We start from the raw sequence: 13,381 nt of genomic DNA on the forward strand, positions 1-13,381 counted from the left end.
GAGAGAGAGAGAGAGAGAGAGACCAGCTGTTACCATCAGAACTGGGTAAACCTGGAGAGAGAGAGAGAGACCTGCTGTTACCATCAGACCTGGGTAAACCTGGAGAGAGAGAGAGACCAGCTGTTACCATCAGACCTGGGTACACCTGGAGAGAGAGAGAGAGAGACCAGCTGTTACCATCAGACCTGGGTAAACCTGGAGAGAGAGAGAGAGAGACCTGGTGTTACCATCAGACCTGGGTAAACCTGGAGAGAGAGAGAGAGAGACCAGCTGTTACCATCAGACCTGGGTAAACCTGGAGAGAGAGAGAGAGAGACCAGCTGTTACCATCAGACCTGGGTAAACCTGGAGAGAGAGAGAGAGAGAGAGAGAGAGAGAGCTAACAACAGAGAGAGAGAAACAGAGAGAGAGAAACAGAGAGCTACTTTCCTCTCCTAATCCATCCACTCACAATGCATAGTGGGTACCAGGCCCACACTCACAACACACTCACCGTGCCCCCCACTATCCTGCCCAGTGGGTACCAGGCCCACACTCACCGTGCCCCCACTATCCTGCCCAGTGGGTACCAGGCCCACACTCACCGTGCCCCCACTATCCTGCCCAGTGGGTACCAGGCCCACACTCACCGTGCCCCCACTATCCTGCCCAGTGGGTACCAGGCCCACACTCACCGTGCCCCCCACTATCCTGCCCAGTGGGTACCAGGCCCACACTCACCGTGCCCCCTACTATCCTGCCCAGTGGGTACCAGGCCCACACTCACCGTGCCCCCACTATCCTGCCCAGTGGGTACCAGGCCCACACTCACCGAGCCCCCCACTATCCTGCCCAGTGGGTACCAGGCCCACACTCACCGTGCCCCCCACTATCCTGCCCAGTGGGTACCAGTCCCACACTCACCGTGCCCCCACTATCCTGCCCAGTGGGTACCAGGCCCACACTCACCGTGCCCCCCACTATCCTGCCCAGTGGGTACCAGGCCCACACTCACCGTGCCCCCCACTATCCTGCCCAGTGGGTACCAGGCCCACACTCACCGTGCCCCCACTATCCTGCCCAGTGGGTACCAGGCCGACACTCACCGTGCCCCCACTATCCTGCCCAGTGGGTACCAGGCCCACACTCACCGTGCCCCCACTATCCTGCCCAGTGGGTACCAGGCCCACACTCACCGAGCCCCCACTATCCTGCCCAGTGGGTACCAGGCCCACACTCACCGTGCCCCCCACTATCCTGCCCAGTGGGTACCAGGCCCACACTCACCGTGCCCCCACTATCCTGCCCAGTGGGTACCAGGCCGACACTCACCGTGCCCCCCACTATCCTGCCCAGTGGGTACCAGGCCCACACTTACCGTGCCCCCCACTATCCTGCCCAGTGGGTACCAGGCCCACACTCACCGAGCCCCCACTATCCTGCCCAGTGGGTACCAGGCCCACACTCACCGTGCCCCCACTATCCTGCCCAGTGGGTACCAGGCCCACACTCACCGTGCCCCCCACTATCCTGCCCAGTGGGTACCAGGCCCACACTCACCGTGCCCCCCACTATCCTGCCCAGTGGGTACCAGGCCCTGTCATCGAACCAGTTGAGGAAGTCATAGAAGCCGTTGATGGTCAGATGGTGAGTAGATCTGTAGTTGAACCTGAAACACAGGAGACAGAGAGACACTGTTAGTATGGAAGATATACACAACCACACCACTACACTACACTACTACACCACTACTACTACACTACTACTACTACACTACTACACCACCACTACACTACACAGGAGACAGAGAGACACTGTTAGTATGGAAGATATACACAACCACACCACTACACTACACTACTACACCACTACTACTACACTACTACTACTACACTACTACACCACCACTACACTACACAGGAGACAGAGAGACACTGTTAGTATGGAAGATATACACAACCACACCACTACACTACACTACTACACCACTACTACTACACTACTACTACTACACTACTACACCACCACTACACTACACAGGAGACAGAGAGACACTGTTAGTATGGAAGATATACACACAACCACACCACTACTACTACTACACTACACCACCACTACTACTACACTACTACACCACTACACCACCACTACACTACACCACTACTACACCACTACTACACCACTACACTACTACACCACCACTACTACTACACTACTACACAACCACACCACCACTACTACTACACTACTACACCACACAGGAGACAGAGAGACACTGTTAGTATGGAAGATATACACACAACCACACCACCACTACTACTACACTACTACCCCACTACTACTACACTACTACACCACACAGGAGACAGAGAGACACTGTTAGTATGGAAGATATACACACAACCACATCACTACTACTATACTACTACTACACTACTACTACACCACCACTACTACACTACTACTACACCACTACACTACTACTACACTACTACACCACTACTATACACACAACCACACCACAACACTACTACTACACTACTACTACTACTACACCACTACACAACACAGGAGACAGAGAGACACTGTTAGTATGGAAGATATACACACAACCACATCACTACACTACTACTACACTACTACTACACTACTACTACACCACTACACAACACAAGAGACAGAGAGACACTGTTAGTATGGAAGATATACACACAACCACACCACACCACCACTACTACACTACTACTACACTACTACTACACCACAGGAGACAGAGAGACACTGTTAGTATGGAAGATATACACACAACCACACCACTACACCACTACTACACTACTACACTACACCACCACTACACTACACAGGAGACAGAGAGACACCGTTAGTATGGAAGATACACACACAGCCACATCACTACACTACACTACACCACTACACTACTACACTACTACACCACTACTACTACCCCACTACACCACTACTACCCCACCACTACTACTACTACACCACTACACCACACTACTACTACACTACTACACCACTACTACTACCCCACCACTACTACTACCCCACTACTACTACTACCACCCCACTACTACACTACACCACTACTACTACACTACTACACCACTACTACTACCCCACTACACCACTACTACCCCACCACTACTACTACCCCACTACACCACTACTACCCCACCACTACTACTACCCCACTACTACACTACACCACTACTACTACACTACACCACTACTACACTACTATACCACTACTACTACACCACACCACTACTACTACACCACCACACCACTACTACACCACCACACCACTACTACACCAATACTACACCAATAATACATCACTACACCACTACTACACTACTACTACTACTACACCACTACTACTACCCCACTACTACACTACACCACCACACCACGACACTACTACTACACCACTACGACACTACTACTACACCACTACACTACTACTACACCACACCACTACTACACCACCACTACTACTACTACTACACCACTACAACACCAATACTACATCACTACACCACTACTACTACTACTACACCACCACTACACTACTACTACTACTACTACTACACCACTACTACTACTACACCACACCACCACTACACTACACCACCACTACACTACACCACACCACCACTACACTACTACTACACCCCTACTACACCACACCACCACTACTACACCACTACTACTACTACTACTACTACTACTACACCAATACTACACTACTACTACTACACCACCACTACTACACTACTACAATACACTACACCACCACTACACCACACCACACCACCACACTACACCACCACTACACTACACTACACCACTACTACACTCCCAGAGGTTTTAGACAGAAGGCTGAACTACACTGACTCAACATCCAGCCATGGATGACTCAACAGTATGCTTGATGACTCAACATCCAGCTGTGAGTATGCCTGATGACTCAACAGTATGCCTGATGACTCAACAGTATGCCTGATGACTCAACATCCAGCCATGAGTATGCCTGATGACTCAACAGTATGGCTGATGACTCAACAGTATGGCTGATGACTCAACAGTATGGCTGATGACTCAACAGTATGGCTGATGACTCAACAGTATGGCTGATGACTCAACAGTATGCCTGATGACTTGGACCATGTTCAAAATCATAATGAAGTAGTTACAGAACAATCTAACCCAACAAAATATGTTTTGTTTTTATACAAGTTCCAAAGTGGAACTTGTATAAAAAATCCCAAAATCCAGAAATCCCTACTGAGCCGTCTTGACGGAAGACAGCACACATTTAACAACTGTGCTCCATAATTGCATGAGAACGACTCAAACAATAATTGTTTTTGAAAAAAGATTAGGCTGAGCATTGTTTTTCACAAAGTAAATGGAAAACAGAATTAAAATGTCACCCACATATCAGTACTCTAGTCTCTCAGTCTACGTCACAGACAAAGCTGTACTTTCAACAAACGCTGCTACAAACGCTCCCTCTCTCCATAGCCATAGATTTAGCTGTGTGTATGTCCCTCTCTCCATAGCCATAGATTTAGCTGTGTGTGTATGTCCATCTCTCCGTAGCCATAGATTTAGCTGTGTGTGTATGTCCCTCTCTCCGTAGCCATAGATTTAGCTGTAGGTGTGTCACTCTCTCCATAGCCATAGATGTAGCTGTTTGTGTGTGTGTGTGTGTGTGTGTGTATGTCCCTCTCTCCGTAGCCATAGATTTAGCTGTAGGTGTGTCACTCTCTCCATAACCATAAATGTAGCTGTGTGTGTGTCCCTCTCTCCATAGCCATAGATTTAGCTGTGTGTATGTCACTCTCTCCATAGCCATAGATTTAGCTGTAGGTGTGTATATATGTCACTCTCTCCATAGCCATAGATTTAGCTGTGTGTATGTCCCTCTCTCCATAGCCATAGATTTAGCTGTAGGTGTGTATATATGTCACTCTCTCCATAGCCATAGATTTAGCTGTGTGTATGTCACTCTCTCCATAGCCATAGATTTAGCTGTAGGTGTGTATATATGTCACTCTCTCCATAGCCATAGATTTAGCTGTAGGTGTGTGTATATATGTCCCTCTCTCCATAGCCATAGATTTAGCTGTGTGTATGTCACTCTCTCCATAGCCATAGATTTAGCTGTGTGTATGTCACTCTCTCCATAGCCATATATTTAGCTGTGTGTATGTCACTCTCTCCATAGCCATAGATTTAGCTGTGTGTATGTCACTCTCTCCATAGCCATAGATTTAGCTGTAGGTGTGTGTGTATGTCACTCTCTCCATAGCCATAGATTTAGCTGTGTGTATGTCACTCTCTCCATAGCCATAGATTTAGCTGTGTGTATGTCACTCTCTCCATAGCCATAGATTTAGCTGTAGGTGTATGTCATAGCACCTTATGCTAATAAATCGTGATGCCACTTTGGAACCATGATTTAAAGGTGTTGTCATTTCACACGGGTGGTAATGTGGGGTTGTTCCAAATAGGGGTGCCTGAATTTATGTCAATTTTACTAAATAAAACAATTATTGGATTGTCAGGTTTTTTTTCTTTAAAAGCCTTGGACCCAAAGTAGTGAAACATTTTTTTAATCATATTTTACATTTATGGCTTCAATACTCCTCCAAGGACAACGATAGTCTGCTGTCCATTATTTAAGTGAACACAGTTGTGCTGCCCAGTAATACACCTTCATGTGAGGAAGTCCAAGACCTCCAGCTTTAAAGGGGAAGTGGAAAACATTCTATTTGACTCGAGGTCTTTCCATTCAGAATAAAGTTGGAGAGCAAGCCGTTTCATTTCTTAAAGAAGTTGAAGCTGGTAAGGCTTGGAATAAATACATCAGCCTTGGTCATATATTCATTTTGATTACGTTGAGCCTACCTAACATAGAAATAGGGAGAGTTCTCCATCTCTAAAACAACAGATTCAATCTTATCTATTAAAAAAAGGAGAGGAGTTGATTCTACAGGCCTCCTCCAAATTGCATGGTATCAATACACCCAGGTATTTTCATGTGTGTCTTTGTCCATTTCCACTGAAATGTACTTTGCAAGCTTGAAAAGTCATAGTATACATTGAATCATGATACACAACCACATGAGTCGAGTTGCTAAATAAGTGACGAAATATGTTTTGGTTCAAATACAGTCAAATGTAATCTGCATAAAATGACATCACGTGTTGTTGTCTATTCCCTAGGATTGAGCCATGAGTTGTAATTATCGACGCTCAGGGTTCCATGGCTAAAGTAAATAAATAACTGGACAGAGGGCATCCCTGTCTGGTGCCTCTTGATAAGTTAAATGGATCAGATATTTGGTAATTTTTTCTTATAGCTGCTTTGGTTGATTTATATAATAGCTCAATCCAGGAAATAAATACCAGACCAAAACCAAACTTTTCTAAAGACAGCCAACAAATATGCCCATTCCACCCTACCAAACTTTTTAGACCAAGCAGCACCAGACCCAGCAGCACCAGACCCAGCAGCATCAGAATCAGTAGACCCAGTAGCACCAGACTCACCAGACCCAGTAGCACCAGACCCAGCAGCACCAGACCCAGTAGCACCAGAATCAGTAGACCCAGTAGCACCAGACTCACCAGACCCAGTAGCACCAGACCCAGCAGCACCAGACTCACCAGACCTAGTAGACCCAGACCCAGCAGCACCAGAATCAGTAGACCCAGAATCAGTAGACCCAGTAGCACCAGACTCACCAGACCTAGTAGACCCAGACCCAGCAGCACCAGAACCAGCAGACCAAGTAGCACCAGACCCAGTAGCACCAGAACCAGTAGAACACAGCAGCCCAGTAGCACCAGACCCATTAGACCCACCAGACCCACCAACATGAACTGTAACCAGTAGTTATCTGACCGGTAGAGGACTAGTGAAGACATGAACTGTAACCGGTAGTTATCTGACCGGTAGAGGACTAGTGAAGACATGAACTGTAACCAGTAGTTATCTGACCGGTAGAGGACTAGTGAAGACATGAACTGTAACCGGTAGTTATATGACCGGTAGAGGACTAGTGAAGACATGAACTGTAACCGGTAGTTATCTGACCGGTAGAGGACTAGTGAAGACATGAACTGTAACCGGTAGTTATCTGACCGGTAGAGGACTAGTGAAGACATGAACTGTAACCGGTAGTTATCTGACCGGTAGAGGACTAGTGAAGACATGAACTGTAACCGGTAGTTATCTGACCGGTAGAGGACTAGTGAAGACATGAACTGTAACCAGTAGTTATCTGACCGGTAGAGGACTAGTGAAGACATGAACTTTAACCGGTAGTTATCTGACCGGTAGAGGACTAGTGAAGACATGAACTTTAACCGGTAGTTATCTGACCGGTAGAGGACTAGTGAAGACATGAACTGTAACCGGTAGTTATCTGACCGGTAGAGGACTAGTGAAGACATGAACTGTAACCGGTAGTTATCTGACCGTTAGAGGACTAGTGAAGACATGAACTGTAACCGGTAGTTATCTGACCGGTAGAGGACTAGTGAAGACGAACTGTAACCAGTAGTTATCTGACCGGTAGAGGACTAGTGAAGACATGAACTGTAACCGGTAGTTATCTGACCGGTAGAGGACTAGTGAAGACATGAACTGTAACCAGTAGTTATCTGACCGGTAGAGGACTAGTGAAGACATGAACTGTAACCGGTAGTTATCTGACCGGTAGAGGACTAGTGAAGACATGAACTGTAACCGGTAGTTATCTGACCGGTAGAGGACTAGTGAAGACATGAACTGTAACCGGTAGTTATCTGATCGGTAGAGGACTAGTGAAGACATGAACTGTAACCGGTAGTTATCTGACCGGTAGAGGACTAGTGAAGACATGAACTGTAACCGGTAGTTATCTGACCGGTAGAGGACTAGTGAAGACATGAACTGTAACCGGTAGTTATCTGACCGGTAGAGGACTAGTGAAGACATGAACTGTAACCAGTAGTTATCTGACCGGTAGAGGACTAGTGAAGACATGAACTTTAACCGGTAGTTATCTGACCGGTAGAGGACTAGTGAAGACATGAACTTTAACCGGTAGTTATCTGACCGGTAGAGGACTAGTGAAGACATGAACTGTAACCAGTAGTTATCTGACCGGTAGAGGACTAGTGAAGACATGAACTGTAACCGGTAGTTATCTGACCGTTAGAGGACTAGTGAAGACATGAACTGTAACCGGTAGTTATCTGACCGGTAGAGGACTAGTGAAGACATGAACTGTAACCAGTAGTTATCTGACCGGTAGAGGACTAGTGAAGACATGAACTGTAACCGGTAGTTATCTGACCGGTAGAGGACTAGTGAAGACATGAACTGTAACCAGTAGTTATCTGACCGGTAGAGGACTAGTGAAGACATGAACTGTAACCGGTAGTTATCTGACCGGTAGAGGACTAGTGAAGACATGAACTGTAACCGGTAGTTATCTGACCGGTAGAGGACTAGTGAAGACATGAACTGTAACCGGTAGTTATCTGACCGGTAGAGGACTAGTGAAGACATGAACTGTAACCAGTAGTTATCTGACCGGTAGAGGACTAGTGAAGACATGAACTGTAACCGGTAGTTATCTTACCGGTAGAGGACTAGTGAAGACATGAACTGTAACCAGTAGTTATCTGACCGGTAGAGGACTAGTGAAGACATGAACTGTAACCGGTAGTTATCTGACCGGTATAGGACTAGTGAAGACATGAACTGTAACCGGTAGTTATCTGACCGGTAGAGGACTAGTGAAGACATGAACTGTAACCGGTAGGAGACAGGGAGGCTGAGGAAGGTCAGGGCTGAGGAAGGGGGGCTGAGGAAGGGAGGCTGAGGAAGGTCAGGGCTGAGGAAGGGAGGCTGAGGAAGGTCAGGGCTGAGGAAGGGAGGCTGAGGAAGGTCAGGGCTGAGGAAGGTCAGGGCTGAGGAAGGGAGGCTGAGGAAGGGAGCCTGAGGAAGGGAGGCTGAGGAAGGTCAGGGCTGAGGAAGGGAGGCTGAGGAAGGGAGGCTGAGGAAGGTCAGGGTTGAGGAAGAGAGGCTGAGGAAGGTCAGGGCTGAGGAAGGGAGGCTGAGGAAGGTCAGGGCTGAGGAAGGGAGGCTGAGGAAGGGCTGAGGGAGGGAGGCTGAGGAAGGTCAGGGCTGAGGAAGGGAGGCTGAGGAAGGGAGGCTGAGGAAGGGAGGCTGAGGAAGGTCAGGGCTGAGGAAGGGAGGCTGAGGAAGGTCAGGGCTGAGGAAGGTCAGGGCTGAGGAAGGGAGGCTGAGGGAGGTCAGGGCTGAGGAAGGGAGGCTGAGGAAGGGAGGCTGAGGAAGGGAGGCTGAGGAAGGGAGGCTGAGGAAGGTCAGGGCTGAGGAAGGGAGGCTGAGGAAGGTCAGGGCTGAGGAAGGTCAGGGCTGAGGAAGGTCAGGGCTGAGGAAGGGAGGCTGAGGAAAGTCAGGGCTGAGGAAGGGAGGCTGAGGAAGGTCAGGGCTGAGGAAGGGAGGCTGAGGAAGGTCAGGGCTGAGGAAGGGAGGCTGAGGAAGGTCAGGGCTGAGGAAGGGGGGCTGAGGAAGGGAGGCTGAGGAAGGTCAGGGCTGAGGAAGGGAGGCTGAGGAAGATCAGGGCTGAGGAAGGGAGGCTGAGGAAGGTCAGGGCTGAGGAAGGGAGGCTGAGGAAGGTCAGGGCTGAGGAAGGGAGGCTGAGGAAGGGAGGCTGAGTAGAGTAGACTGAGCAGTCAACATGAAAGCAATGAAGTGTAGGGGGAGGTATGGTGTAGGGGGAGACAGGAGGGGAGGTATGGTGTAGGGGGAGGTATGGTGTAGGGATGTAGGGGGAGGTATGGTGTAGGGGGAGGTATGGTGTAGGGGGAGGTATGGTGTAGGGGGAGGTATGGTGTAGGGGTGTAGAGGGAGGTATGGTGTAGGGGGAGGTATGGTGTAGGGTGTAGGGGGGAGGTATGGTGTAGGGGTGTAGGGGGAGGTATGGTGTAGGGGGGAGGTATGGTGTAGGGGTGTAGGGGGAGGTATGGTGTAGGGGGAGGTAGGGTGTAGGGGTTGTGGAGGGAGGGAGGGTGTAGGGGGAGGTATGGTGTAGGGATGTAGGGGGAGGTATGGTGTAGGGGGAGGTATGGTGTAGGGGGAGGTATGGTGTAGGGGGAGACAGAGGACGGGAGGAAGGGGGAGACAGAGGAGGGAGGGTGTAGGGGTGTAGGGGGAGACAGAGGAGGGAGGGTGTAGGGGTGTAGGGGGAGACAGAGGAGGGAGGGTGTAGGGGGAGACAGAGGAGGGAGGGTGTAGGGGTGTAGGGGGAGACAGAGGAGGGAGGGTGTAGGGGGAGACAGAGGAGGGAGGGTAATAACAGTGTATGGTGGAAACAGAGTTGTTGCTCTCTCTCTCTCTCTGACGAGGTACTAAGCCTCTGAATCAGTCTCTAAACATGCAGACACAGGATGAGGAGAAGAGACAGGTGTCTTTTGGAGGACGAGAGTTGAAGGGGACAGGGTCGAAGAGTTGAAGATAGGATGCTAAGGATGCTGGGAAGTTAATGAAGAACCCATTACCACAAGGCCTTTGGATAGAGGGAGAGAGACTAGAGAGAGGGAGAACTGAGAGAAAGAGAGAGAGACATATAGAGGGAGAATGAGAGAGAGGAGAGTGAGTGAGTGAGTGAGTGAGTGAGTGAGTGAGTGAGTGAGTGAGTGAGTGAGTGAGTGAGTGAGTGAGTGAGTGAGTGAGTGAGTGAGTGAGTGAGTGAGTGAAATTAAAAGACTACCAGAACCCACTGGATTCTCCAATTACATTGAATGAACTACAGGACAAAATACAAACCCTCCAACCCAAAAAGGCCTGTGGTGTTGATGGTATCCTAAATTAAATGATAAAATATACATACAACAAATTCCAAGTGGATATATTTAAACTCTTTAACATCATCCTTAGCTCTGGCATCTTCCACAATATTTTGAACCAAGGACTGATCACCCCAATCCACAAAAGTGGAGACAAATTTGACCCCAATAACTACCGTGGGATATGCGTCAACAGCAACCTTGGGAAAATCCTCTGTATTATCATTAACAGCAGACTCGTACATTTCCTCAGTGAAAACAATGTACTAAGCAAATGACCATAGGACAGACCACGTATTCACCCTGCACACCCTAACTGACAAACAAACAAACCAAAACAAAGGCAAAGTCTTCTCATGCTTTGTTGATTTCAAAAAAGCTTCTGACTCAATTTAGCATGAGGGTCTGCTATACAAATTGATGGAAAGTGGTGTTGGGGGAAAAACATACGACATTATAAAATCCATGTACACAAACAACAAGTGTGAGGTTAAAATAGGCAAAAAACATACATTTCTTCCCACAAGGCCGTGGGGTGAGACAGGGATGCAGCTTAAGCCCCACCCTCTTCAACATATATATCTGTGAATTGGCGCGGGCACTAGAACAGTCTGCAGCACCCGGCCTCACCCTACTAGAATCTGAAGTCAAATGTCTACTGTTTACTGATGATCTGGGGCTTCTGTCCCCAACCAAGGAGGGCCTACAGCAGCACCTAGATCTTCTGCACAGATTCTGTCAGACCTGGGCCCTGACAGTAAATCTCAGTAAGACCAAAATAATGGTGTTCCAAAAAAGGTCCAGTTGCCAGGACCACAAATACAAATTCCATCTAGACACCGTTGTCCTAGAGCACACAAACTATACCTACCTCGGCCTAAACATCAGCACCACAGGTAACTTCCACAAAGCTGTGAACGATCTGAGAGACAAGGCAAGAAGGACCTTCTATGCCATCAAAGGGAAGATAAAATTCAACATACCAATTAGGATCCGGCTAAAAATACTTGAATCAGTTATAGAACCCATTGTCCTTTATGGTTGTGAGGACTGGGGTCCGCTCACTAACAAAGAATTCACAAAATGGGACAAAAACCAAATTCAGACTCTGAATTTAGGCGATACCCGCTAATTATCAAAATCCAGAAAAGAGCCGCTAAATTCTACAACCACCTAAAAGGAAGCGATTCCCAAACCTTCCATAACAGAGCCATCACCTACAGAGAGATGAACCTGGAGAAGAGTCCCCTAAGCAAGCTGGTCCTGGGGCTCTGTTCACAAACACAAACACACCCCACAGAGCCATCACCTACAGAGAGATGAACCTGGAGAAGAGTCCCCTAAGCAAGCTGGTCCTGGGGCTCTGTTCACAAACACACCCCACAGAGCCCTCACCCACAGAGAGATGAACCTGGAGAAGAGTCCCCTAAGCAAGCTGGTCCTGGGGCTCTGTTCACAAACACACCCCACAGAGCCCTCACCTACAGAGAGATGAACCTGGAGAAGAGTCCCCTAAGCAAGCTGGTCCTGGGGCTCTGTTCACAAACACACCCCACAGAGCCCCAGGACAGCAACACAATTAGACCCAACCAAATCATGAGAAAACAAAAAGATAATTACTTAACACATTGGAAAGAATTAACAAAAAAATAGAGCAAACTAGAATGTTATTTGGTCCTAAACAGAGAGTACACAGCAGCAGAATACCTGACCACTGTGACTGACCCAAACTTAAGGAAAGCTTTGACAATGTACAGACTCAGAGAGCATAGCCTTGCTATTGAGAGAGGCCGTCGTAGGCAGACCTGGCTCTCAAGAGAAGACAGGCTATATGCACACTGCCCACAAAATGAGGTGGAAACTGAGCTGCACTTCCTAACCTCCTGCCAAATGTATGACCATATTAGAGACACATATTTCCCTCAGATTACACAGACCCACAAAGAATTGGAAAATACATCAAATTTTGATAAACTCCCATATCTACTGGGTGAAATACCACAGTGTACCATCACAGCAGCAAGATGTGTGACCTGTTGTCACAAGAAAAGGTCAACCAGTGAAGAACAAACACCATTGTAAATACAACCCATATTAATGTTTATTTATTTTCCCTTTTGTACTTTAACTATTTGCACATCGTTACAGCACTGTATATAGACATAATATGACATTTGAAATGTCTCTATTCCTTTGGAACTTGAGAGTAAGGTAAAATATGATTCCCGTGCCAATAAAGCCCTTAAATTGAATTGAATTGAGAGAGAGGGTTACTATAACACAGACACGGGATGAGGAGAAAGTATCTTTTGGAGGACGAGAGTTGAAAGGGAACAGGGTTGAAGAGTTGAATCAGAGGATGCTAAGGAGGTTGGTAAATTGATGAACAACCATTAAACATGGCTGGCTGGCTGAACGCACAGTAAGCTTAACAGCAAACTCCAAAGCTGCTGTAGCTGGCTGGCTGGCTGGCTGAACGCACAGTAAGCTTAACAGCAAACTC

The 13,381-nt window shown here is 47.9% G+C and overlaps 1 protein-coding gene across 3 annotated transcripts in view; it reads right to left on the minus strand.

The window, feature by feature from the left end:
* Positions 1-13,381, minus strand: part of LOC106606144 (dolichyl-diphosphooligosaccharide--protein glycosyltransferase subunit STT3B) — a 94,949-nt gene that overhangs the window by 49,973 nt on the left and 31,595 nt on the right. For 2 of the 3 annotated variants that reach the window (XR_006770039.1, XM_045719365.1), the window contains exon 2: positions 1,540-1,648. Coding sequence is in view for 1 of the 3 variants with exons in the window: in XM_045719365.1 (XP_045575321.1) it covers positions 1,540-1,648 (109 nt within the window). In the remaining 2 variants the exon portion in view is untranslated. Of the gene's footprint in view, positions 1-493; positions 527-1,539; positions 1,649-13,381 lie in introns of those variants that run through there. The other variant, XM_045719366.1, reaches the window with a different exon arrangement.

The sequence above is a fragment of the Salmo salar genome, chromosome ssa05, assembly GCF_905237065.1.
Source record: "Salmo salar chromosome ssa05, Ssal_v3.1, whole genome shotgun sequence".
Classification (NCBI taxonomy): domain Eukaryota; kingdom Metazoa; phylum Chordata; class Actinopteri; order Salmoniformes; family Salmonidae; genus Salmo; species Salmo salar.